Genomic DNA, 27961 nt, shown 5'->3' on the forward strand with positions numbered 1-27961 from the left:
GGGTGCCCGTGTTTACGGCTTTGGGGTGGTACCTGGTAGGTTCATTGATCATTTGTGTGAGATTGAGGGCATCAAGCTTAGATTGTAGGATGGCTGGGGTGTTAAGCATGTCCCAGTTTAGGTCACCTAGCAGCACGAGCTCTGAAGATAGATGGGGGGCAATCAGTTCACATATGGTGTCCAGAGCACAGCTGGGGGCAGAGGGTGGTCTATAGCAGGTGGCAAATGTGAGAGACTTGTTTTTAGAGAGGTGGATTTTTAAAAGTAGAAGTTCAAATTGTTTGGGTACAGACTTGGATAGTAGGACAGAACTCTGCAGGCTATCTCTCCAGTAGATTGCAACACCGCCCCCTTTGGCCATTCTATCTTGTCTATCAGAATTTTTAGGACATCCGAGTTGGCAGAGTGTGCTAAAGCAGTGAATAAAACAAACTTAGGGAGGAGGCGTCTAACGTTAACATGCATGAAACCAAGGCTTTTACGGTTACAGAAGTCAACAAATGAGAGCGCCTGGGGAATGGGAGTGGAGCTAGGGGCTGCAGTGCCTGGGTTAACCTCTACATCACCAGAGGAACATAGGAGGAGTAGGGTACGGCTAAAGGCTATAAGAACTGGTCGTCTAGTGCGTTCGGAACAAAGAGTAAACGGAGCAGATTTCTGGTTGTGGAAGAATAGATTCGAGGCATAATGTACAGACAAGGGTATGGTAGGTTGTGAATACAGTGGAGGTAAACCTAGGCACTGAGTGATTATGAGAGAGGTTTTGTCTCCAGAGTCACCATTTAAGCCAGGTGAGGTCACCGCATGTGTGTGGGGTGGAACAAAAGGGCTCGCTAAGACCTATTGAGCAGGGCTGGAGGCTTTACAGTGAAATTAGACAATAATCACTAACCAAAACAGCAATAGACAGGCATATTGACATTAGGGAGAGGCATGTGTAGCCGAGTGATCATAGGGTCCAGTGAGTAGCTAGGCGAGCAGGAGACACGACGATTCAGACAGCTAGCGGGCCGGCGCTAGCAGGCTAGCAGGTGGGCCTCCTGGAGACGTCGCAACGGAAGAGGCTGTTGAAATCCCCTCGGACGGTTACGTCGGCAGACCAGTCGTGATGGATCGGCGGGGCTCCGTGTCGGCAGTAAAAGGGTCCAGGCCAATTGGCAAAATAGGTATTGTGGTCCAAGAATTGGCTGATGGACCTCTTCGGCTAGCCGGGAGATGGGCCTAGCTCCAGGCTAGCTCCAGGCTAGCTCCAGACTAACTGGTGCTTGTTTCGGGGCAGAAACATTTGCCAGGAGTAGCCTCTCAGATAGCAGCTAGCTAGCTGCGAATATCCGGTGTAAAGGTTCAGAGCTTGCGGTAGGAATCCGGAGATGTGGTAGAGAAAAAGCAGTCCGATATGCTCTGGGTTGATATCACGCTGTGCAGACTGGCAGGAATTGACCGGGCTGAGGCTGGCTGATGTCCGAGTTAACGGTGATGACCGCTAGCAGTGGCTAACTGACTACTAGCTAGTAGCTAGTTAGCTGCTAGCTTCTGATAGGGGTTCCGGTTCTAAAGTGTAAAAAATAGCAGATCCGTACCACATTGGGTGAGGCAGGTTGCAGGAGAGTATGTTCAGTCCGTAGATGGAAATTGAGATTAAAAATACAAAAAATATATACGAACTCTATATGAAGAAAACGATATATACATCGGACTGGACGGGACAAGACAAACAGACGTCCGACTGCTACGCCATCTTGGAATCAAGAATAAGTTCATTTCTGATTGTTTTTTTCACTAGTTTATTATCTATTTTACTTGATTTGGCAATGTAACATACACACTGAGTATACCAAACATTAAGAATACGTTCCTAATATTGAGTTCAACCCCACTCCCCTTTTGCCCTCAGAACTGCCTCAATTCATCGGGCCTGGTCTCTACAAGGTGTGGAAAGTATTCCACAGGGATGCTGGCCCATGTTGACTCCAATGCTTCCCACAGTTGTGTCAAGTTGGCTGAATGTCCTTTGGGTGGTGGACCATTCTTGATGCACACGGGAAACTGTTGAGCATGAAAAACCCAGCAGCGTTACAGTTCTTGACACAAACTGGTGCGCCTGGCACCTACTACCATACCCTGTTCAAAGGCACTTAAATATTTTTTCTTGCCCATTCACCCTCTGAATGGCACACATACACAATCCATGTCTCAACTGTCCCAAGGATTAAAAATGATTCGTTACCTGTCTTCGCCCATCATCTACACTGATTGAAGTGAATTTAACAAGTGACATCAATAAGGGATCATAGCTTTCACCTGGATTCACCTGTCATGGAAAGAAATCTTGATCAAAGGGAACAGAAATGTTGTGGTTCCCACCTATATCGAAAAGGCCTGAAGTTAGAGTTGCTGTACATTCTATCTACCCCAACATGTTCTGGGGTTCCCTTTGCAATAGATCTTAATCAACATCAACAGTCTGCCTCTTCCACTCCAGCGTCGCTCTATCTCTCAGTCAGCCTCTCAACTCACTTTAATCTATGCAGTATTTTAATGTCAACTCATCTGAATTGCAAACGAGGGAGTGAGAGTCAGACGGCAGATGCCAGACTCATTGCCAGGCCTGGAGAGGAGCAGTCTGTCAAAGTCGCTGTGATCAAATGGACCAGTGCCACTACTACTGGGATAAGGAGCACACTGTTGTGGCCCTAGCTGGACACTACTGCTGAATAATATCAATCAGATGATAGTCAAGTCTCAAGATCTATTATTCAGGATAATGCTTATCTATAACCATCCTTACAGGTCTGTAGTAGTTTCATTTCAGAGCCAAGGTGGTAAGTTGTTTGTATATACATTACTTCTTCACTTTCGTTTTGTTCGATCAACCAATTCTGACGAACTCCCACAAAAACTACTGAACTTCCTTTCACTCCTTTCCCCTAGGTCTGAACATTCTAGTCACATTCTCCTCAATATTCTAACATTTGAATGTTCTAATTCTGGAACACTACCCCACTCTGAGTGTTCTGTTACTCCGTATGTGGAATCCTCAATGCCCGCCTGTTCTACATTAGAACAGTTTATCCCACTCTGCTGGAGGCAGATTCTTGATTTTTCACCACTGAAACACACAGCATTCTAAAGAGATTTGCATGGAATGGCTTTACCCTCACTCTCCCTCCCAATAAAACACTCCGACAGTGGTGCTGGGCAAATCCAGTATCCGGAAGCAATGATTCATTCTCCTCTTTTGTTAATGGATTTGCCTGCCTGCTCGTCAGGTTTCATGACGACTGTACCTCTCCTCTGTTTTTTCCTCCCTTCATCATCCTCGTCCCTTCGTCTGCCTATAACGCAGTTCCAGTTAATGCTGCTTCTGACTTCCTCCTTTTCCTAAAAAGTTTTAGAAGTATGTACAGTAGAAGTCAGAGGTTTACATACACCTTAGCCAAATACATTTAAACTCAGTTTTTCACAATTCCTGACATTTAATCCTAGTAAAAATTCCCTGTCTTAGGTCAGTTAGGATCACCACTTTATTTTAAGAATGTGAAATGTCAGAATAACAGTAGAGATGTCACGACTTCCGCCGAAGTCGGTTCCTCTCCTTGTTCGGGCGGTGCTCGGCGGTCGACGTCGCCGGTCTTCTAGCCATCGCCAATCCACTTTTCATTTTCCAATGGTTTTGTCTTTGTTTCCCACACACCTGGTTTTCATTTCCCAATTACTGGTCATGTTTTAAACCCTCTGTTTCCCCCATGTCTTTGTGTGTGATTGTTTATTGTTCAGGTCGGTACATTTCCGGCTGGTTTTTTCCGGGTGCTGTTTTCACCCGTGCTTTGTGGCAACCGTTATTGTTCGCACATTGGTTTTGTTACTTGTGCTATTTCTTAAGTAAAGTGCGTTGTTCACTCATCTCTGCTCTCCTGCGCCTGACGCCATGCACCAGCTACACCCACCGCCTGACAAGAGACTGATTTATTTCAGCTTTTATTCTTTCATCACATTCTCAGTGGGTCAGAATTTTACATACACTCAATTAGTATTTGGTAGCATTGCCTTTAAATTGTTTAACTTGGGTCAAACGCTTCGGGTAGCCTTCCACAAGCTTCCCACAATGAGTTGTGTGAATTTTGGCCCATTCCTCCTGACAGAGATGGTGTAACAGAGTCAGGTATGTAGACCTCCTTGCTCGCACACGCTTTTTCAGTTCTGCCCACAAATTTTCTATGGGATTGAGGTCAGGGCTTTGTGATGGCCACTCCAATACCTTGACTTTGTTGTCCTTAAGCCATTTTGCCACAACTTTGGAAGTATGCTTGGGGCCATTGTCCATTTGGAAGACCCATTTGCGACCAATCTTTAACTTCCTGACTGATGTCTTGAGATGTTGCTATATATCCACATAATTTTCCTACCTCATGATGCCATCTATTTTGTGAAGTGCACCAGTCCCTCCTGCAGCAAAGCACCCCTGAATTCCTTGCCTGTTACTGAGACTGCATGAGAATAAAATACCAAAATAAACAATTTATTCATACTTCTTTTTTGGGAAAAGGCTTCATTTTTCTCGCTCTTTTCTGTTTTATTCCCTCTTGAAAATCACATGTACAAACTTTATACAGCACTGGTAAAAATTGTAAATGGAGCACATCTGGCCCTTATGCACTGCCGCACTGCAAATTGTTGTAGCAGCCATTATCATTGCAATCTGGGGCCACGTTCATCGTCGGCAGACTGTCGCTGACTATTCGACAATAGAGTTAACAGTCACGCTTACTTACTCTGTGAGGTCATCAAACCCTCTAACTGGCAGCCAGGAAATAAGAGCTAATATGATTTTACGCTTCATAATGTCCCGTTGTGAGGCAGGGCATAGAGAGTGTCCCACACGGTGGTGGACAGACACACAGTCTTTCTGCCCTCTGAACTATTTCCTCATTACATAAGGACAAAAGGGGCAGATTCAAAAGCGCCACAGCCAGCCATAGGCCTCCCTTGTGAGATAATGTGGGGCATAGGGAGTCCGGAGGCTTTGTTAGCCCACTTTACCCCGCACTGTATTTGGGGCTTCCGTAGACCTTGAAACAATCCCCAAAACTTTGGGACAAACTTGGCCGAGTTTGACTTCTCCCTATTGTACCAACAGCAATGACAAGAGGACGAGAGAAAGTCACTCTGATTCCTCTGGTTATTTTCATCAGATGAGGCGTGAGATCATTTTGTTTGGAAATGGGGCGGAAAAGGCACAGTCTTGACGATCAAACAGATAACGCCTTCGGCTCGCCAATTCTTACGAGGTCATGTCCTGAGCACTAATCAACGATGACAAACCAACTCAGCAAAAAATGTTCACTTGGTTAATTAAGTCAGTTAAGACTTAAGACTTCCCATTTATGAGCAACAATAACTTCCAATGCAAACATGTCCAGAAATGCGACTGACATGTCCTGCAGCATATACAGTAGATAGTGTATACTATACATACAGTGCATTCGGAAAGTATTCAGACCCCTTGACTTTTTCCACATTTTATTGCATTACAGCCTTATTCTAAAATTAATAAAATAACCATAATTCCTCATCAATGTACACAAAATACCCCATAATGACTAAGCAAAAACAGGTTTAAAAAATGTTGTGCAAATGTATAAAAAATACAAAACTGAAATACTCATTTACATAAGTATTCAGACCCTTTACTCAGTACTTTTTTGAAGCACCTTTGGCAGCGATTAGGGCCTATAAGCTTGGTACACCTGTATTTGCGGAGTTTCTCCCATTATTTTCTGCAGATCCTATCAAGCTTTGTCAGGTTGGATGATGAGCGTTGCTGCACAGCTATTTTCAGGTCTCTCCAGATATGTTCGATCGGGTTCCAGTCCGGGCTCTGGCTGGGCCACTCAAGGACAATCGGAGAGTTGTCCTGAAGTCACTCCTGTGTTGTCTTGGCTGTGTGCTTAGGGTCATTGTCCTGTTGGAAAGTGAACCTTCGCCCCAGTCTGAGGTCCTGAGTGCTCTGGAGCAGGTTTTCATCAAGGAGCTCTCTGTACTTTTCTCCGTTCATCATTCCCTTGATCCTGACTAGTCTCCCAGTCTCTGCCACTGAAAAAACTTTATATAGACAGTTGTGTGCCTTTCCAAATCATGTCCAACTAATTTCATTTACCACAGTTGGACTCCAATCAACTTGTAGAAACATCTCAAGGATGATCAATGGAATCAGGATGCACCTGAGCTCAATTTTGAGTCTCATAGCAAAGGGTCTGAAAACATATGTAAATAAGGTATTTCTGTTTTATGCAAACATTTCTAAAAAACTGTTTTTGTCCTTGTTATTATGGGATATTGTGTGTAGACTGATGCGGAAATGTTTTTATTTAATCCATTTTAGAATATGGTATACTATACATAAACAGTAGATAATGTATACTATACATATATGGTAGATAATGTATACTATACATATATGGTAGATGATGTATACTATATACCGTAGGTCATGTATACTGTACATGTATAGCAGATAATATATACTACACCTATATGGTAGGCAATGTATATTATACATATACAGTAGATAATGTATACTATACATATATGGAACAAAATGTATACTATACATATACGGTAGATATTGTATACTATTACATATACGGTAGATAATGTATACTATTACATATACAGTAGATTATGTATACTGTACATATACGGTAGATAATGTATACCATACATATATGGTAGGTAACGTATACTATACATGTATGGTAGATAATGTATTCTATAAATACACAGAAGATAATGTATACCACACATATATGGTAGGTTATGTATACTACACATATAGGGTAGATAATGTATACTATACATATATGGTAGGTAATGTATTCTATACATGTATGGTAGATAATGTATACAATACATATACGGTAGATAATGTATACAATACATAATTAGTAGATAATGTATACTATACATAATTGGTAGATAATGTATACTATACATAATTGGTAGATAATGTATACTATACATATATGGTAGATAATGTATACTACACAGTTGAAATCGGAAGTTTACATACACCTTAGCCAAATACATTTAAACTCAGTTTTTCACAATTCCTGACATTTAATCCTAGTAAAAATTCCCTGTCTTAGGTCATTTAGGATCACCACTTTATTTTAAGAATGTAAAATGTCAGAATAATAGTTGAGAGAATGTCAAGGGCGTCGTAACGATTGGACCAAGGCGCAGCGGGTAAAGTGCTCATCTTCTTAATTTATTCGATGAAAACACTTAAACAAAATAAACAAACGACGAAAACCAGTTCCATAAGGCTCCCAGGCTATACAGAAAATAACCACCCACAAAACACAAGTGAAACTAACTTAGGTTGGAGTCATTAAAACTCGTTTTTCTGTATTCTGAAAGCTCTTTTCTCTATTTCGTTTTTCTGTATTTTCAAGGCCAAACTCAGTGCCTCTTTGCTTGACATCATGGGAAAATCAAAAGAAATCAGCCAAGACCTCAGAAAAAAATTGTGGACCTCCACAAGTCTGGTTCATCCTTGGGAGCAATTTCCAAACGCCAGAAGGTACCAAGTTCATCTGTACAAAGAATAGTACGCAAGTATAAACACCATGGGACCACGCATCCGTCATACCGCTCAGGAAGGAGATGCGTTCTGTCTCCTAGAGATGAATGTACTCTGGTGCGAAAAGTGAAAATCAATCCCAGAACAACAGCAAAGGACCTTGTGAAGATGCTGGAGGAAATATGCACAAAAGTATCTATATTCACAGTAAAACGAGTCATATATCGACATAACCTGAAAGACCGCTCAGCAAGGAAGAAGTCACTGCTCCAAAACGGCCATAAAAAAGCCAGACTACGGTTTGCAACTGCACATGGGGACTAAGATTGTACTTTTTGGAGAAATGTCCTCTAGTCTGATAAAACAAAAATAGAATTGTTTGGCCATAATGACCCTCCTTATGTTTGGAGGAGGAAGGGGGAGGCTTGCAAGCCGAAGAACACCATCCCAACCATGAAGCACGGGGGTGGCAGCATCATGTTGTGGGGGTGCTTTGCTGCAGGAGGGACTGGTGCACTTCACAAAATAGATGGCATCATAAGGCAGGAAAATTATGTGGATATATTGAAGCAACATCTCAAGACATCAGTCAGGAAGTTAAAGCTTGGTTGCAAATGGGTCTTCCAAATGGACAATGACCCCAAGCATACTTCCAAAGTTGTGGCAAAATAGCTTAAGGACAACAAAGTCAAAGTATTGGAGTGGCCACCACAAAGCCCTGACCTCAATCCCATAGAAAATGTGGTGATCCTAACTGACCTAAGATAGGGAATTTTTACTTGGATTAAAAAAACTGAAAAACTGAGTTGAAATGTATTTGGCTAAGGTGTATGTGAACTTCCGACTTCAACTGTATATGGTAGATAATGTATATTATACATATATGGTAGGTAGTGTATACTATACATATACGGATAGCGCCTGGTTTAGAATCGCAGGGTCATTTAACCAGTCTTACTGTAAAATGTCCTTCCCAGGGGGTCAAATAGCCAGCTCTGACAGTGACTCCCATTGCACTGCACTACTATGCAGACTCTGATCAATAGTCAACAGTAGTAGTGCACTGTATGAGGAATAGGATGTTAATGGTCGATGTTAAAGTAGTACCCTTTCTGGGGAATATGGTGTCATTTGTGCCACAGATCCTGTATCCATGGGCGAGGTCGATTGCGGGTGACCACTGACGGGCACCGTCCGGATCGCGTGCAGTACCAGGAAGGCTAACCCTGGCACTAACAATGACATGATGACTCATCTTTCCTCCCCACTAGCTAATCCTGCTTCCCAGCTATTTGCTCCCTGCACACCCAGCCCCTCCAACACTCTGTCTCCAACCCTAACCCATTCTTCTTCACTATTCTGCATTTTCCCATTTCTCTTGAGTTGGTATTCCATCTGCTATCACAAAAGGACACACAATAGTATATGTCGTCATATTGAAATGTCTGTTGAAAGGACCCTATTCTCTCTCTTAGGTAACACCGATGAATGAAACGCACAGAATACTTCAACCACGTCCCAGCCCCAGCCATGACCTGGTTTGGCCTCTACTTCTTGCCTTATACCGCACCCTGGTGGTCAATTCTGTAAAGTACATCCTCATATGGTATTGAAACAATGAACAGTACAGTTGTCACCCATAAAGCATAATGGAAAAAACAATACATGTCGGTGTTTCATATTGACCCAAAATATCAAAGTCAAATTCTAAGCAGCCATGGGTAATTTCATTGACAAATAATTGAATAATTGACAATAATTGAACATGGGTTCATGCTGGTCTAGAACACGCCTGTATACAAAGCAGCTCTGCAGCATCAGGAGTGGCCATTCCTGATTTAGCGTAACCCTTGCTCTCCCCCCATCCCTCTTTCTCCCTCCCCCATACCTCTATCTCTGGATCTGGAAGCTGGCATGTAGTCCACCCAGCATCGTTCAACCCCTCTGGCTGACACTCAATGCTTTTTGTTTTTTCATTCTCCATGCTGCAGCTGTGCTTGGCTGTCACCCTCCACACAGAGGGTGTCACTGCCACCACCCCGGCCCCGCTCCAGGACAACTGCTCAGTGACAAAAGTCCTTGATGTTTTCTGAGGCACCCCTCATGTCGAACCAGGTAAGACGCACTCCGTCTGAGGTCAAGGGTTAGTGGTCAGGCCATACGGTTGGGGAGACAAGCTGCTATCCCAGCTGGAACATCATAGTTGCCTCTCTCTGCAACTATCCATGCCTGTTTGTGTGTCTGTTTCTCTATAGTGTCGACTCATCACTATTTTTAGGACTGTTATAAGATCAGTTCAAGGTTCAAACAGAAATGTAATGTCCTCAACTATGGCTTCAGTGGATTAGAATGTAATCATTTAGGTTAGTAGACTGGGCCTGGAGAGGTTGCCTTGACGCCTAACGCCTTTGTTGTTTGTTGTTGTTGCTTTATTAAGGTCTGTTACATATGTGTTGGTTATAATTACACACTATATTTTATTGTAATGACTGATTATACACTGAGTATACTTATGCAATAAGGCACGAGGGGGTGTGTATATGGCCAATATACCACGGCTAAGGGCTGTTCTTAGGCACGACGCATCGCGGAGTGTCTGGACACAGCCCTTAGCCGTGGTATATTGGCCATATACCACAAACCCCAGAGGTTCCTTATTGCTATTATAAACTGATTACCAACGTAATTAGGGCAGTAAAAATACATGTTTTGTCATACCCGTGGTATACGGTCTGATATACCACGGCTGTCAGCCAATCTGCCTTCAGGGCTCGAACCACCCAATTTATAAAAAACATTAAGAAGACGTGTTAGTTCCATGACATAGACTGACCAGGTGAATCCAGGTGAAAGCTATGATCCCTTACTGATGTCAGTTGTTAAATCCACTTCAATCAGTGTAGATCAAAGGGAGGAGACTGGTTAAAGAAGGATTTTTAAGCCTTGAAACAATTGAGACATGGATTGTGTATATGTGGGATTCAAAGGGTAAATGGGCAAGACAAAATATTTAACTGCCTTTGAACAGGGTATGCAGTGTCAAGAACTGCAACGCTGTTGGGTTTTTCACACTCAACAGTTTCCTGTGTGTATCAAGAACGGTCCACCACCCAAAGGACATCCAGCCAACTTGACACAACTGTGGGAAGCATTGGAATCAACATGGGCCATCATCCCTGTGGAACGCTTTCGACACCTTGTAGAGTCCATGCCCTGATGACGAATTGAAGCTGTTCTGAGGGAAAGGGGGGGGGGGGTTGCAACTCAATATTAGGAAGGTGTTCTTAATGTTTGGTATACTCAGTGTATAATTATCCAGTCATCATTCATTTCATTTACACGTCTATATCGACAGCAAGCAAAAAACTCCCATCTAAAAATAGCCACTAATCCATAGGTATGCTCTGACCAAATGCATTGACAATATGAAGTCTGTGTCTTGTTTCTACCCCCTATATACTGTAGGTGTCTCAGGAAAAAGAATTGTAACATAATTAACTGTGACAATCCTATAAATCTCTTTCTCGCCTCTTACCCTCTCCCTCCTTTCTCCCCCTCTCTTTCCTCTCTCTCTCTCTCTCTCAGGGCAGGGATGGAGAAGAGTTTTGAGAAATTTGAGGAGTTAGCCAGACCAGAACCTCCACCACAGAAGCCTGTCCGCAGACCAGGTCCAGGTCCAGGTAAGGAAGGAAGGAAGGAAGGAAGGAAGGAAGGAAGGAAGGAAGGAAGGAAGGAAGGAAGGAAGGAAGGAAGGAAGGAAGGAAGGAAGGAAGGAAGGAACACACACACACACACACACACAGTGACCACTGACTCAACTAAAGCTCACTGATCACAACAAAGAGCGTGAGTCAGACACTGTTTCAGTCTCTGTGGCAGACAATCAATCACAGACTGAAGTAAATATAGACCTTATTCCAAGTACCACTGGACCAGGAAACACAACCAAGCCTTGTCTCCTTTACCAGCTGTGTGACCTAAACTCAGTTTATTAGGTACCCCCCGTTCACGTAAATGGTTCGGTGCTACAGACAGTGAGTCACGTGGCTTGCTATGTAAAGCAGGCAGACGGGCATCAAGGCATTCAGTTACTGTTCTATTGAACGTTAGAATATGCAAAACGAGTGACCTAAGCGACTTTGAGCAGGGTATGATCGTCAGTGCCAGGCGTGCCGGTTCCAGTATCTGGGAACGCACAACTCCTCGGTCCTTGTCACGGACGGGCTATTGCGGCAGACGACCACACCAGGGTCCCATCCTATCAGCTAAAAACAAGAAGAAGCGGCTCCACTGGGAACGCCATCACCAACACTGGACAATTGAGAAGTGGAAAAACATTGTCTGGTCCGACGATTCCCAGTTCCTGTTGCATCATGCTGATGGCAGAGTCAGGATTTGGAGTAAACAACATGAGTCCATGGCCCCATCCTGCCTGGTGTCAACGGTACAGGCTGGTGGTGTAATGGTGTAGGGAATGGGGGGGGGGGGGGGGGGCAACCTGGTTCTAGATGGGTGTATCTAATAAACTGAGTGTATATACCATTATCTTATCTTGTAAGGTTATCCTTGGGGTCAAGAAGTCTTTACACCAAGTATACTAAAACCGTTAGGGTCCCTATTTCAGAACACTGCGGTCTAATAGCATGTGAGTGGTGCAGGCTGGTGGTAGCAGCATTCCTCTACATAGTTACCACGCCATTGAAATATGATCTCTGGTCCTATGAGCACCACAGCGTGAATTCACCTCACACAGCCTTACTGGGGAGCTTTAACTAGCAAAGCTCCTATCCTCTAGTTACAACCGAGTATATATTTTCTCTCTCTCTCCCTCATCTCATTTCTCTCACACTCTACTCACCCGTTCTGCACCACCAACACCACGTCCTTGCCTGCTCCCAATGGTGAGTATTCCCCTGGCTAACTCTGATCTGATTCTCTGCAGAAATGTACACTCAGGAGAGGAGGAGGACCCTCCAGGAGAGGACCATGCCTTCTCAACAGGAACCTCCAGTCATGCAGCAAGTCCCCAAGATGATGCCCAGAGAACCCAGTCTCCCTGCCAGAAGCAGTGAGCCCACCTCTCTTTATCTCTCAAAAACATGTCAAAGACACCTGATTTATGCTTTTATAACCCCTGTCTTTGTTTCTCTTCTTCTCTGTGTATCTCAGTGTCTCTGCGTAAAGCTATGTCTCTCCAGAACTTGAGCCAGATAGAGACACCCTGGGAAGGGGTCACCCTCAACCGCTGTCTGTTCATAGCCATCACCATCCTGCTGTTCAGCACTGGCTTTCAGAAGCTACATGGCAAGTAGACAAGTGTAACCCACACCCCACTACATACAGTATACTGTATACAGTAAATCATCTCTTTTCCATAGGAGAACTGGCACACCTCTGAGGTGCTGGGAATAAAAAAAAGTACTTTGTCATTAATGATTAAAGTGATTTCCATGACGGATGTGATTGTACTGTCATCCTATAGAAACCATAAAAGGTGGACGGGGTGTGGAGGAAGAGGAGTATGACATTGCACTGACTGTGAGGCGCTCCGCGCTGAGACACAAAGTCCAACCACAGGAGGTAGTGGTACAGACATACAAAATACTCTCCCGTCTCTCTGGGCTCAGAAACCTCATTCCCGACATGGTATGGATTACAGGAGATTTGATGCCAAGCAGCACTCATAAAAGCCTGCAGTGAGCGCTGGTTTTCATCTGCACTTTGCAGATCAGCTACTACCGTCACTGACGGTTAGCTGGACAATCCATTCAAATATGGATCATTATATAGATTTTAGCTGCATGTGTGTGTATGGAACCACACACTTCCATACAACAGGCTTAATTAGTATGGTTGAATCGTGCTTGAAATACTCGGACGTCATACAACATTCACTGAAAACGTGTATGGGACCACAACAATTCCACCCATTTATACCCCAGAATGCATAGCTGGCGGAAAGGTACACCAGATAGTGCTCTACGCATGTCTCTGATATGATTGACCGCTTTACCAGGACAATTTTCCCAAATCGGATTCTGAAGTTTGATAACGAGCAAGATATTAACACAAACACCACAGCATTTTCTAATAGTACGTTGTTTTATGAGTATGAAGTACATACTCATGCAGTGTTAAAAGTTAGCATGCAGTACCTTTTCCAAAGATGTTCTGCACTTCTGTGTTTGCTTATGACCATTTCCTGTTTCTGCAGCCTGAGACGTCTCTGTATGAGGTGCTCTTCTGGTGGTTACCTGAGTTTGATGACGATGATAATGAAGAAGCTGATGAAGGGGAAACCAAACAAGGTCGTGTGAATAAAAGGGTTCGAGAGAGGTCGCTGAAGGGCCTGAGAAGCAACAGAACACCAGAGAGAAAACTTGTCAAAGGCAGAGAGGGGAAGACAAAAGATAAGAGGGCCAAGAGAGAGAGGGATGAAGAAACTAAGGGAAAGAAAAAGGGAAAACAGGCCAAGCTGAGAGATGTGGAAAAAATGGATGAGGAAGAGGAGATAAATGAAGAGGAAGATGAGGTAAAACCCAAGAAGCTACAAAAGGTTCTGAAATCAAAAGCCAGCTAATCTTAAGGCAAACACCACGCCATCTGTTGAAGCATTTTGTAAAGGAGTACAACGATAGATCTAGTTCTCCATTTGTAATTGTAAAATGAGGCCACATCACTTACAACTAATACATGCTGTTGGCTCATTGGCAACCATTACAAGTGCCAGTCAAAAGAGAAAACAAGTTCTTAGTCTGCCATGTAATTTTTGCTTAGGTAATTGAATGATTTGTGGTTTGTATTGTAAAGATGAGGCTTATGATTAATTGTAAGGGTGCCATTGTAAAATAACTGCTCAACTGGGGCCTCTTTATAGGAATGCTGGATGTTTCAGACTGCCTGGGCAATTGATGTAATTTTTTTGATAACACTGTAAATACTGTACTTGAAGAAAAAAAACATACTTTTATGTAAACATCTCATTTCTGCTACCCTAACTCCGTCACAAAGCACTGGACACATCAATAAAGCTTTCCCTGTGTAATCTTTGAGAAACAAATAAGTATTGTATTATTCCACAAGCATATAATGTCTTTGTAGCTAAACACATTTTCTTTACAGCGAAGCACAGAGTAATGTCATAAGATACAACTCACTTTTCCACATTCTTTATTATTTAAAAAAAAAGTATATTTAAAGATGAGTTGTGGATTGTCAAAGATGTTGTTTAATTCAGAGGGCTCAACATCTACAATACAGAGGAGTCTATTCATACTGGTGCTATTACAGAGCTCACAAAACAATGACTACCTTACAATATCCACACTATCAGAACACTTAGAATGCATGACCATTACATGTACACTGCTTAATTCTGAGTAGTACCCCTAGTGTAGATGCTGCCAGAGACAATATATCAGTATGACAAAATTCCCTTGGCAACTGTGTACAAAACCTACTGAATATGGTCCGTCGGTAGAAAAGCATGTGGATAGACAACGTGTCATCCAGTTTAGAAAGTGTATATTGAAACAGTACACTTGACACAGTCCAATGAAGGGGCACTGTAGTGTAATAGCAACCAAACGATAGGCAAACACAATCAGTTGTTTTGATGGGGCATTCCTCCATGACTGTCAGAAGGGAGCGGGGGTCTCATCAGGGGTGGCATGCCCATCCCGGGGCCACCGTGTTGCATCTGATGGTGGTGGTGCATCTGAGGAGGGCCAGGGGCACCAGGGGGCAAGGGGGGCATATGCATCCCCCCTGGGGGTGGAGGGGGCATGGCCTCATTGGGGGGCCGAGGCCCTATCCCACTCATCAGCGGAGGGGGGCGCTTTACACCCATCGGGGGTACGGGTCCGCTGGGTGGAGCGAGGGATTTCTCCATCTTGAAGTGGAATTGGAGGAAAAACTGGAAAGATATTGGGGGGAGGGGGATTACATGATGTGGATATTCAGTTCAGGATTCTATTAATACCCAAATATCCTCCAAAAGATACGACCATCCATGGGACTGTCAGCACCAGTACCATACCTGTTTTGTATCTTTGTTCCAGTGGGTCCAGAAGCGACTCTCGGCTTTATCAATCTCTCTGCTTGGCACCTGCAGAAATACAGAACATACAAAACAGGTATGATTTGTCATTCACAGGAAAACAGTACGAGGCAAAGACAAATTGGAGTGATTGGGGATTCCCTTAGGTCCAAATGAAGACACTCACCTTGAAGGCGATGGTCTCATATGGTTCTGCAGCCAGTAGAAGGTACTGCCAACGACGGTCTGGGGGCTCGATGCGCTGCTCGTATGCAGACATGAAGCGATGCCTGGGCCCTATGCCCTCCGCTATCTCTGGGTAATCAATCTGATAAGGGAGGAGGACAGTTACTCAAGGTAACCAGTGTGTCCCAAGACTCAGAACAGTAGAAATTGCTTCCCCGCCATTGATCTGACCTTGTCGTGTCTCACTACAACAAGCATTTCACTACACCCGCAATAACATCTGCTAAACACCTGTATGTGACCAATAAAATTTGATTTGACCCATGTTAATTATGTCCATGTTTCATTCAGACTCACCTGGAAAAGTAAAGACTGTTGCCCACTCTCTGGATCTCTCTGCTTGGTTACTGTTGACAAGGGAAATAATATCAGTTCAGCTCCACGATTCTCCCCAAAGAATGCAAGAGGGACGCTGCGCCACCTTGTGGACTGCCCCACTATTTTGTTTAACTATATCATCATTTAAGGACTTTTTTTTCTCTAGATTGCAAAAAATTGCATTTACAACTATTCAAAAATGCAAAACTTGGGGCCACTGCACACCCACCTGTACTCAGCAGCACCACCTTGTTATAAAATCCTGGGGAGAACCCTGACAGTACATAGGATTGTTCTGGAGTCATTGAATCCTTGATGACTAACTAATATCAAAACACATAACCTACCTTTGTACCCTGGTCGACCAATCTTCACAAATTTCTTGACCTCAACCTTCACCTTTTCGGGGGCTGGCTGGGCAGGGGCTTCTTTTGCCTCTTTGGCTGCTCTTCTCGCTCTGCATTCAACAAAAAAGGGAAGTGAGCAACACCAAATATACAAAGTTCTTAAATTAAATAAACATTTTTTAAGTAGTAATAGATATGTACTTACAAATTGGTCTGATGCTTCTTTCCCTGTGTATGGGCCAGATAGCTGCCCTGTAATGAGAAAACGGTTAAGATCACGAATTCAAATCAACCTTTTGAACTAGGGCTGACCACATTTTGTCGACTGGTATATTGTTTGGTCGAAAGTCTGTAGGTCGACCAAGTTTTTTTAGTTGAGCAGTTGCAAATATATGCAGCACCAGTCAAAAGTTTGAACACATTTCTTTATTTGTACAATTTTCTACATTGTAAAATAATAATAAAGACATCAAAACTATGAAAACACATACGGAATCATGTAGTGACCAAAAAAAAGTGTTAAACAAATCAAAATATATTTTATATTTGAGATTCTTCAAAGTAGCCACCCCCTTTGCCTTGATGACAGCTCTGCTAACTCTTGCCATTCTCTCAACCAGCTTCATGAGGTAGTCACCTGGAATGCATTTCAATTAACAGGTGTGCCTTGTTAAAAGTTACTTTGTGAAATGTCTTTCCTTCTTAACCTCTATGGGCTAGGTGGGACGCTAGCGTGCCACCCGTGGTGCACTCCATCAACAGCAGGTGCATTTCAAGAGCGGCAAATTTGAATCCAAATGTCAAAATTCAAATTTTTCAAAAATACAACTATTTTACACCATTTGAAAGATAAACATCTCCTTAATCTAACCACGTTTTACGATTTCAAAAAGGTTTTACGGCGAAAGCATAAATTTAGAGTATGTTAGGACAGTACATTTACAAGAGTTGTGTGTAATGTTTTGTCAAGTCAAAGACAGGGTCACCAAAACCATAAAACCAGCTAAAATGATGCACTAACCTTTTACAATCTCCATCAGATGACACTCCTAGGACATTATGTTAGACAATGCATGCATTTTTAGTTCTATCAAGTTCATATTTATATCCAAAAACAGCGTTTTACTATGGCATTGATGTTGAGGAAATCGTTTCCCTCCAATAACCGGCAGTCAAGTCAGCGTCACAAATTAAATAATTAAAATTAGAAAACATTGGTAAAATATTATATTGTCATTTAAAGAATTATAGATTTACATCTCTTGAACGCAATCAACTTGCCAGATTTAAAAATAACCTTACTGGGAAATCACACTTTGCAATAATCTGAGCACTGCGCCCAGAAAAATACGCGTTGCGATACAGACTAGACGTCATGTTGGGGAGATCTAAAATCGAAAATACTATGTAAATAATCCATTACCTTTGATTCTCTTCATCAGATGTCACTTCCAGGTATCACAGGTCCATAACGAATGTAGTTTTGTTCAAAAAAGCTCATCATTTATGTCCAAAAATCTCCGTCTTGTTAGCACATGATCTAAGCCAGCCGGACTTCTCGTCATGAACGAGGGGAAAAAATATATTTCCGTTCGTTCAAACATGTCAAACGTTGTATAGCATAAATCATTAGGGCCTTTTTTAACCAGAACATGAATAATATTCAAGGTGGACGAATGCATACTCTTTTATAACGTATTGGAACGAGGGTACCCAACATGAACTCGCGCGCCAGGTGTCTAATGGGACATCATCGTTCCATGGCTCTTGTTCGGTCAGATCTCCCTCCAGAAGACTCAAAACACTTTGTAAAGGCTGGTGACATCTAGTGGAAGCAATAGGAAGTGCCAAAATATTCCTCAGCCCCTGTGTTTTTCAATGGGATAGGTTTAAAGTCAATACAACACATCAGGTATCCACTTCCTGTCAGAAAATGTCTCAGGGTTTTGCCTGCCAAATGAGTTCTGTTATACTCACAGACACCATTCAAACAGTTTTAGAAACTTTAGAGTGTTTTCTATCCATATATAATAAGTATATGCATATTCTAGTTACTGGGTAGGATTAGTAACCAGATTAAATCGGGTACATTTTTTTTATCCAGACGTGCAAATGCTGCCCCCTAGCCCTAACAGGTTAATGCATTTGAGCCAATCAGTTGTGTTGTGACAAGGTAGGTGTGGTATACAGAGGACAGACCAAGTCCATATTATGGCAAGAACAGCTCAAATAAGCAAAGAGAAACGACGGTCCGCCATTACTTTAAGACATGAAGGTCAGTCATTTCGGAAAAATAAGAACTTTGAAAGTTTCTTCCAAGTAGAATCGCAAAAACTATCAAGCGCTATGATGAAACTGGCTCTCATGAAGACTGCCACAGGAAAGGAAGACCCAGAGTTACCTCTGCTGCAGTTCATTAGAGTTACCAGCCTCAGAAATTGCAGCCCAAATAAATGCTTCACCGAGTTCAAGTAACAGACACTTCAAACGCAACTGTTCACTCTCGCTCTCTCTCTCCTGCTACTCTCTCCTCTTCCATCCTATCATCTCTTCCCTCTACTCAATCATTCTCCAACCAATCTCCTGATTCTGCCTCCTCAACCCTCCTCTCCTCCCTTTCTGCATCCTTTGACTCTCTATGTCCCCTATCCTCCCGGCCGGTTCGGTCCTCCCCTCCTGCTCCGTGGCTTGACGACTCATTGCGATCTCACAGAACAGGGCTCCGGGCAGCCGAGCGGAAATGAAGGAAAACTAGCCTCCCTGCGGACCTGGCATCTTTTCACTCCCTCCTCTCCACATTTTCTTACTTTCTTTCTGCTGCTAAAGCCACTTTCTACCACTCTAAATTCCAAGCATCTGCCTCTAACCCTAGGAAGCTCTTTGCCACCTTCTCCTCCCTCCTGAATCCTCCTCCCCCTCCCTCTCTGCGGATGACTTTGTCAACCATTTTGAAAAGAAGGTTGACGACATCCGATCCTCGTTAAGTCAAACGACACCGCTGGTCCTGCTCACATTGCCCTACCTTATGCTTTGACCTCTTTCTCCCCTCTCTCTCCAGATGAAATCTTGCGACTTGTGACGGCCGGCCGCCCAACAACCTGCCCGCTTGACCCTATCCCCTCCTCTCTTCTCCAGACCATTTCCGGAGACCTTCTCCCTTACCTCACCTCGCTCATCAACTCATCCTTGACCGCTGGCTACGTCCCTTCCGTCTTCAAGAGAGCGAGAGTTGCACCCCTTCTCAAAAAACCTACACTCGATCCCTCCGATGTCAACAACTACAGACCAGTATCCCTTCTTTCTTTTCTCTCCAAAACTCTTGAGCATTGCCATCCTTGGCCAGCTCTCTTGCCATCTCTCTCAGAATGACCTTCTTGATCCAAATCAGTCAGGTTTCAAGACCGGTCATTCAACTGAGACTGCTCTTCTGTGTCATGGAGGCTGTCTGCACTGCTAAAGCTAACTCTCTCTCCTCTCATCCTTCTAGACCTATCTGCTGCCTTTGATACTGTGAACCATCAGATCCTCCTCTCCGAGCTGGGCATCTCCGGCGCGGCTCACTCTTGGATTGCGTCCTACCTGACAGGTCGCGCCTACCAGGTGGCGTGGCGAAGAATCCGTCTCCGCACCATGTGCTCTCACCACTGGTGTCCCCCAGGGCTCAGTTCTAGGCCCTCTCCTATTCTCGCTATACACCAAGTCACTTGGCTCTGTCAAATCCTCACATGGTCTCTCCTATCATTGCTACGCAGACAACACACAATTAATCTTCTCCTTTCCCCCCCTTCTGATAACCAGGTGGCGAATCGCATCTCTGCATGTCTGGCAGACATATCAGTGTGGATGACGGATCACCAGCTCAAGCTGAACCTCGGCAAGACGGAGCTGCTCTTCCTCCCGGGGAAGGACTGCCCGTTCCATGATCTCGCCATCACGGTTGACAACTACATTGTGTCCTCCTCCCAGAGTGCTAAGAGCCTTGGCGTGACCCTGGACAACACCCTGTCGTTCTCCGCTAACATCAAGGCGGTGACCCGATCCTGTAGGTTCATGCTCTACAACATTCGCAGAGTACGACCCTGCCTCACACAGGAAGCGGCGCAGGTCCTAATCCAGGCACTTGTCATCTCCCGTCTGGATTACTGCAACTCGCTGTTGGCGGGGCTCCCTGCCTGTGCCATTAAACCCCTACAACTCATCCAGAACGCCGCAGCCCGTCTAGTGTTCAACCTTCCCAAGTTCTCTCACGTCACCCCGCTCCTCCGCACACTCCACTGGCTTCCAGTTGAAGCTCGCATCTGCTACAAGACCATGGTGCTTGCCTACGGAGCTGTGAGGGGAACGGCACCTCCGTACCTTCAGGCTCTGATCAGTACCTACACCCAAAGAAGGGCACTGCGTTCATCCACCTCTGGCCTGCTCGCCTCCCTACCTCTGCGGAAGCACAGTTCCCGCTCAGCCCAGTCAAAACTGTTCGCTGCTCTGGCACCCCAATGGTGGAACAAGCTCCCTCACGACGCCAGGACAGCGGAGTCAATCACCACCTTCCGGAGACACCTGAAACCCCACCTCTTTAAGGTATAACTGGGATAGGATAAAGTAATCCTAACCCCCCCCAAAAAAAAAAATATATATATATATATATATATATATATAGATGTACTATTGTAAAGTGGTTGTTCCACTGGATATCATAAGGTGAATGCACCAATTTGTAAGTCGCTCTGGATAAGAGCGTCTGCTAAATGACGTAAATGTAAATGTTCAGAAGAGACTGCATCAATCAGGCCTTCATCGTTGAATTGCTACAAAGAAAGCACTACTAAAGAACACCAATAAGGAGGAGACTTGCTTGGGCCAAGAAACACGGCCAATGGACATTAGACCGGTGGATATCTGTCCTTTGGTCTGATCAGTCCAAATTTGAGATTTTGGTTCCAACCGCCGTGTCTTTGTGAGACGCAGTATTTAGGCAAGAGGTCTGCGGGCATACATAACCCGTACTATTTACTCTGTCTATGCACACTAGGTAAGACGTGGGCAGACCACCACCTGTATTTTGGTTAGCGCGCCAGTTGGTGCTAAAGGTTATGTAAGCTGTGGGAAGGCAGGTAAGGTAGGAAAGGGGACTAACTCTTACTTTCTTTGCTTTGGTTCCGTCCAGCGCCTTTTCCCCACCTTACCGTGTTTAGGAATAATAAATTCCCTGTATACTCTGTCTCTCTGCCTCTGTCGTCCTTCCCCGCACCAACAATCACATACTTTTTCACTCCAAGGGGAGTTGCGTTCCCTTCTCCAAGAGGCGCGCGTAACAGTAGGTGAACAGATGATCTGCACATGCGTGGTTCCCACCGTGAAGCATAGAGGTGTGATGGTGTGGGGCTGCTTTGCTGGTGACACCGTCTGTGATTTATTTAGAATTCAAGGCACACTTAACTAGCATGGCCACCACAGCATTCTGCAGTGATACACCATCACATCTGGTTTGCGCTTAGTGGGACTATCATTTGTTTTTCAACAGGACAATGACCCAGAACACCTCCAGGCTGTGTAAGGGATATTTAACCAAGAAGGAGAGTGAGTGGAGTGCTACATAAGATGACCTGGCTTCCACAATCACCCAACCTGAACCCAATTGAGACAGTTGGGATAAGTTGGACTGCAGAGTGAAGGAAAATAAGCCATCAAGTGCTCAGCATATGTAGCAACTCCTTCAAGACTATTGGAAAAGCATTCCAGGTGAAGCTGGTTGAGAGAATACCAAAAGTGTGCAAAGCTGTCCTCAATGCATAGAGTGGCTACTTTGATGAATCTAAAATATATTTTGATTTGTTTAACACTTTTTTGGTTACTATATGATTACATGTTTTACTTCATAGTTTTGATGTTTTCACTATTATTCTACAATGTAGAAAATAGTAAAAATAAAGAAAAACCCTTGAATGAGTAGGTGTGTCCAAACTTCTGACTGGTAGTGTATATATATTTTCTATGGCACATGAGACACCTGTCATTCATGCCTGTCTCAGTGGACTAATCCATTGCAGAGGCCGCGGGGATGGCACAACAGTATCACCAGTAGTAAATGTAACATTAATTCCCATCATTTCTAGTCCACAATGTTTGTTTGGATAGGTGAATTTATGATAATGCCCTCAATATATACTGCTCAAAAAAATAAAGGGAACACTTAAACAACACATCCTAGATCTGAATGAAAGAAATAATCTTATTAAATACTTTTTTCTTTACATAGTTGAATGTGCTGACAACAAAATCACACAAAAATAATACATGGAAATCCAATTTATCAACCCATGGAGGTCTGGATTTGGAGTCACACTCAAAATTAAAGTGGAAAACCACACTACAGGCTGATCCAACTTTGTTGTAATGTCCTTAAAACAAGTCAAAATGAGGCTCAGTAGTGTGTGTGGCCTCCACGTGCCTGTATGACCTCCCTACAACGCCTGGGCATGCTCCTGATGAGGTGGCGGATGGTCTCCTGAGGGATCTCCTCCCAGACCTGGACTAAAGCATCCGCCAACTCCTGGACAGTCTGTGGTGCAACGTGGCGTTGGTGGATGGAGCGAGACATGATGTTCCAGATGTGCTCAATTGGATTCAGGTCTGTGGAACGGGCGGGCCAGTCCATAGCATCAATGCCTTCCTCTTGCAGGAACTGCTGACACACTCCAGCCACATGAGGTCTAGCATTGTCTTGCATTAGGAGGAACACAGGGCCAACCGCACCAGCATATGGTCTCACAAGGGGTCTGAGGATCTCGTCTCGGTACCTAATGGCAGTCAGGCTACCTCTGGCGAGCACATGGAGGGCTGTGCGGCCCCCCAAAGAAATGCCACCCCACACCATGACTAACCCACCGCCAAACCGGTCATGCTGGAGGATGTTGCAGGCAGCAGAACGTTCTCCACGGTGTCTCCAGACTCTGTCAAGTCTGTCACATGCTCAGTGTGAACCTGCTTTCATCTGTGAAGAGCACAGGGCGCCAGTGGCGAATTTGCCAATCTTGGTGTTCTCTGGCAAATGCCAAACGTCCTGCACGGTGTTGTGCTGTAAGCACAACCCCCACCTGTGGACGTCGGGCCCTCATACCACCCTCATGGAGTCTGTTTCTGACCGTTTGAGCAGACACATGCACATTTGTGGCCTGCTAGAGGTCATTTTGCAGGGCTCTGGCAGTGCTTCTCCTGCTCCTCCTTGCACAAAGTCGGAGGTAGCGGTCCTGCTGCTGGGTTGTTGCCCTCCAACGGCCTCCTCCACGTCTCCTGATGAACTGGCCTGTCTCCTGGTAGCGCCTCCATGCTCTGGACACTACGCTGACAGACACAGCAAACCTTCTTGCCACAGCTCGCATTGATGTGCCATCCTGGATGAGCTGCACTACCTGAGCCACTTGTGTGGATTGTAGACTCCGTCTCATGCTACCACTAGAGTGAAAGCACCGCCAGCATTCAAAAGTGACCAAAACATCAGCCAGGAAGCATAGGAACAGAGAAGTGGTCTGTGGTCCCCACCTGCTGAACCACTCCTTTATTGGGGGTGTCTTGCTAATTGCCTATAATTTCCACCTGTTGTCTATTCCATTTGCACAACAGCATGTGAAATGTATTGTCAATCAGTGTTGCTTCCTAAGTGGACAGTTTGATTTCACAGAAGTGTGATTGACTTGGAGTTACATTGTGTTGTTTAAGTGTTCCCTTAATTTTCTTGAGCAGTGTATTATTACAGTCTTTTAGCGTTCTCATGGTCGGAGTGGACACATTGTTTGCAGACTGCACAACCTAGGCTAAAACAAGTTTTGGCTCCTGTCAATGTTGAGTAAGGACACAAATCTGATTATGCCAAGAAGTAGGCCTAGGCTACCTGGTCTGCGTGTAAATGTAGGCCTATAAATGTGTCCATTTAGGGATCTGACAGTACTTCTGACTTTTTTTAACTCCCCACCACTGGAACTTCTCAAAGTACTTTTTTCTTCACCTCAAACAGCAAAGTAAACGAAGTCTGTTTTTAAATCCATTGACATGTAAACTCAAAGAAATATAAAAAACATCCTCTCACTGTCAACTGCGTTTATTTTCAGCAAACTTAACATGTGTAAATATTTGTATGAACATAAGATTCAACAACTGAGACAAACTGAACAAGTTCCACAGAGATGTGACTAACAGAAATGGAATAATGTGTCCCTGAGCAAAGGGGGGGGGGGGTCATAATTAAAAGTAACAGTCAGTATTTGGTGTGGCCACCAGCTGCATTAAGTACTGCAGTGCATCTCCTCCTCATGGATTGCACCAGAATTGCCAGTTATTCCTGTGAAATGTTACACCCCTCTTCCACCAAAGCATCTGCAAGTTCCTGGACATTTCTGGGGGGAATGGCCCTAGCCCTCACCCTCTGATCCAACAGGTCCCAGACGTGCTTAATAGGATTGAGATCCGGGCTCTTTGCTGGCCATGGCAGAACACTGACATTCCTGTCTTGCAGGAAATCACGCACAGAACGAGCAGTATGGCTGGTGGCATTGTCGTGCTGGAGGGTCATGTCAGGATGAGCCTGCAGGAAGGGTACCACATGAGGGAGGAGGATGTCTTCCCTGCAACTCACAGCATTGAGATTGCCTGCAATGACAACAAGCTCAGTCCGATGATGCTGTGACACACCGCCCCAGACCATGACGGACCCTCCACCTTCAAATCGATCCCGCTCCAGAGTACAGGCCTCGGTGTAACGCTCATTCCTTCGACGATAAACGTGAATCCAACCATCACCCCTGGTGAGACAAAACCGCGACTCGTCAGTGAAGAGCACTTCTTGCCAGTCCTGTCTGGTCCAGCGACGGTGGGTTTGTGCCCATAGGCGACATTGTTGCCGGTGATGTCTGGTGAGGACCTGCCTTACAACAGGCCTACAAGCCCTCAGTCCATCCTCTCTCAGCCTATTGCAGACAGTCTGAGCACTGATGGAGGGATTGTGCATTCCTTGTGTAACTCGGGCAGTTGTTGTTGCCATCCTGTACCTGTCCCGCAGGTGTGATGTTCGGATGTACTGATCCTGTGCAGGTGTTGTTAGACGGTCTGCCACTGCGAGGACGGTCAGCTGTCCGTCCTGTCTCCCTGTAGCTCTGTCTTAGGCATCTCACAGTAAGGACATTGGAATCTATTGCCCTGGGCAAATCTGCAATCCTCATGCCTCCTTGCAGCATGCCTAAGGCACGTTCACGCAGATGAGCAGGGAACCCTGGGCATCTTTCTTTTGGTGTTTTTCAGAGTCAGTTGAAAGGCCTCTTCAGTGTCCTAAGTTCTCATAACTGTGATCTTATGTTAATTGCCTACCGTCTGTAAGCTGTTAGTGTCTTAACGACCGTTCCACAGGTGCATGTTCATTAATTGTTTATGGCTCATTTAACAAGCAGGAGAACCAGTGCTTAAACCCTTTACAGTGAAGATCTGTGCTGTTATTTGGATTTTTACAAATTATCTTTGAAAGACAGGGTCCTGAAAAAGGGACGTTTCTTTTTTTGCTGAGTTTAGATCCTAGAAGTAGCCTATTTAAAAAAATCTTTCCAGCTTTCTTTCGATAATGACTCAGCTTGAAAGAGGGGGATAAAATGTCATGCTCTAATCCGGTGGAAATATAAAATAGGCCTACCTGATTACTTCTTATCCCGTGCGGAAATAGCCTACAGCTATGTCTGTCCGAAACTCACTGGAGCTGGAAACTCTGAAGGCCAGAATATTTTATACAATGTTGCAAGTTTGCTAGAGTGAGCTTCAGGCCAGACCCAAGTTAATAGTTGATACAATGTTTCAAGTTCCTTGCAGACAGGCCATGCATAGCCAATGTGATTTATAAGGATATGTTCTACCTGCAGGCTGCAATGTTTTTATTTGTAGGCATTTTCTTTTTACATAGTTGGCAATGGGACTTACTTTTAGAATTTGGATTAACCACATTATAATCAATTTGAGATACGAAGACTAATTGTAAATTAAACTGTTCCACGAAAATCATAACTGCCACACGGATCGGTAGAAATTGTAAGATAAATTGGCACTCCAAATGGAAATGATTGCCACCTCCTGGTGTTGCCTCTTAGGAGCATAACAGCAGAATCTGCTTAGGCCAGCAGCAGTGGAGGAAGAGGGTCGGGAACTGTTTTTCTTCTGGTTAGGCTATCTTGGTCTCTGGCTCCCTTAAATCAATTGTGTGTCTTAATTATTTAAATCACAGTGTGTTTAAAGCATCAGACAAGCTCAGTAGCCTACATATAGTTGATTTTATTAAAACACATAGGGTGTGTCTATATTGGGAACAATACATGTTTTAACATTTTGACCAATCGATTGGACGATTGAACAGACGACTCCAGGTCAACCAAGATTTTTCTTCTTGGGGACCGCCCTAAATTTAACATCATATAAAGAGAAGAGTTAGGGTGTGTTAAAATGAGCACTTTCTTACCTCATTGTTGTGGAGTGTCAGACACAGCTTACACTCATAAGAGCCCAGATGGTTCTTCATGAAATAGGGGTCCTTGTTGATGTCTATGGTTTCCAGGGCCAGCTGGCGGAGCCGCTCTCGCCTATCCCGGTTGCTCTCCGAGGAGGACGCCACGCCACCACTCCCAGTCTTGCCCCCAGCTCTGTGTTGGAAATCCATCTTTGCGGGCGATCTATTCACTCACCCTCAAACACAAACCTCCTCCTGCTGCTGCTAGACAGCTGGTCAAATAGTCTGAAAATATGTCTTCAGACTGTGGAGAAACATACAGGAAGAATATTGTCAATGTTATGTTTGTAACAAATACTAGCAAAAATAACTAAGATTAATTAGATAAATTCCACAACTAATCTGCACTGTGGCATAGAAAGTGGAAACTACTTGACTAACTAGCCATCTCTGTGGCTGTGATTGGCTATTGCCAATCTAACCATCACCATTGGAGAACAACACGTAAAATATCTTCATATGGTGCATTTGCAGAACAACTGAAACCACAACGTTACCTAGCTAATAAATTAGCGTGCGACTAATTAACGAGGTAGCTATTTATCCAATGCTAACTAGTTACATTGTCCATTTGCAAACATAACTACATCATTGGCTAACTTAACGTTCCTACATCAAAAGCACTGCATGTATTAACTAAGTCAAATTAGTTACATCTAATCTACGTTACTGGGTTTTGGTGCGCATGTTAGCTAAAGTAGCTTTGTTGAGCTAACCGGCAAGGTAGCACAACCTAATGACGATTTTAACTTTCAACGAACAAAACGGGGCACCTTTTCATATCTGGTTGCCGTATATGTAGATGCCTCTATTAAAATAAATACAATACCCTAGTTAATACCATATTTACCAGATAATTACTAGTTTAAAAACTCACCAATTCATTTACGTTTCGA

At 44.1% G+C, this 27961-nt stretch overlaps 2 protein-coding genes across 3 annotated transcripts; one reads left to right on the plus strand and one right to left on the minus strand.

Moving 5' to 3' along the window:
• Positions 1-9545: 9545 nt before the first annotated feature.
• Positions 9546-14627, plus strand: LOC106569539 (uncharacterized). Of its 2 annotated transcripts, none has more exons than XM_014140996.2 (6): positions 9546-9697; positions 11168-11262; positions 12525-12650; positions 12752-12886; positions 13065-13162; positions 13797-14627. In XM_014140996.2, exons 2-6 carry the CDS (start codon positions 11175-11177, stop codon positions 14160-14162), a joined length of 813 nt encoding a protein of 270 aa, XP_013996471.1. In that variant the 5' UTR covers positions 9546-9697; positions 11168-11174; the 3' UTR covers positions 14163-14627. The 2 variants fall into 2 exon arrangements, with proteins under 2 accessions (XP_013996471.1, XP_013996470.1); XM_014140995.2 differs by having other exon boundaries at positions 9547-9697; positions 13065-13228.
• A 108-nt stretch (positions 14628-14735) lies between these two features.
• Positions 14736-27957, minus strand: sf3a2 (splicing factor 3a, subunit 2). Its single transcript, NM_001165401.1, has 8 exons — positions 27943-27957; positions 27018-27309; positions 16737-16783; positions 16532-16641; positions 16164-16213; positions 15808-15948; positions 15621-15689; positions 14736-15497 (listed from the first exon to the last, which is right to left on the minus strand). Exons 2-8 carry the CDS (start codon positions 27213-27215, stop codon positions 15186-15188), a joined length of 927 nt encoding a protein of 308 aa, NP_001158873.1. The 5' UTR covers positions 27216-27309; positions 27943-27957; the 3' UTR covers positions 14736-15185.
• Positions 27958-27961: the final 4 nt, after the last annotated feature.

The sequence above is a fragment of the Salmo salar genome, chromosome ssa14 (assembly GCF_905237065.1).
Source record: "Salmo salar chromosome ssa14, Ssal_v3.1, whole genome shotgun sequence".
Classification (NCBI taxonomy): domain Eukaryota; kingdom Metazoa; phylum Chordata; class Actinopteri; order Salmoniformes; family Salmonidae; genus Salmo; species Salmo salar.

Coding starts and splice junctions, on each gene's coding strand:
- sf3a2 (NM_001165401.1), bottom strand. CDS start 27,215: ATGGATTTCCAACACAGAGCTGGGGGCAAGACTGGGAGTGGTGGCGTG. Junction 16,784..27,017: donor TGACACTCCACAACAATGAG/GTAAGAAAGTGC, acceptor TTCTCATTACAG/GGCAGCTATCTGGCCCATAC. Junction 15,949..16,163: donor AACAGTCTTTACTTTTCCAG/GTGAGTCTGAAT, acceptor CTCCCTTATCAG/ATTGATTACCCAGAGATAGC.
- LOC106569539 (XM_014140995.2), top strand. CDS start 11,175: ATGGAGAAGAGTTTTGAGAAATTTGAGGAGTTAGCCAGACCAGAACCT. Junction 12,651..12,751: donor CAGTCTCCCTGCCAGAAGCA/GTGAGCCCACCT, acceptor TGTGTATCTCAG/TGTCTCTGCGTAAAGCTATG. Junction 12,887..13,064: donor TGGCTTTCAGAAGCTACATG/GCAAGTAGACAA, acceptor GTCATCCTATAG/AAACCATAAAAGGTGGACGG.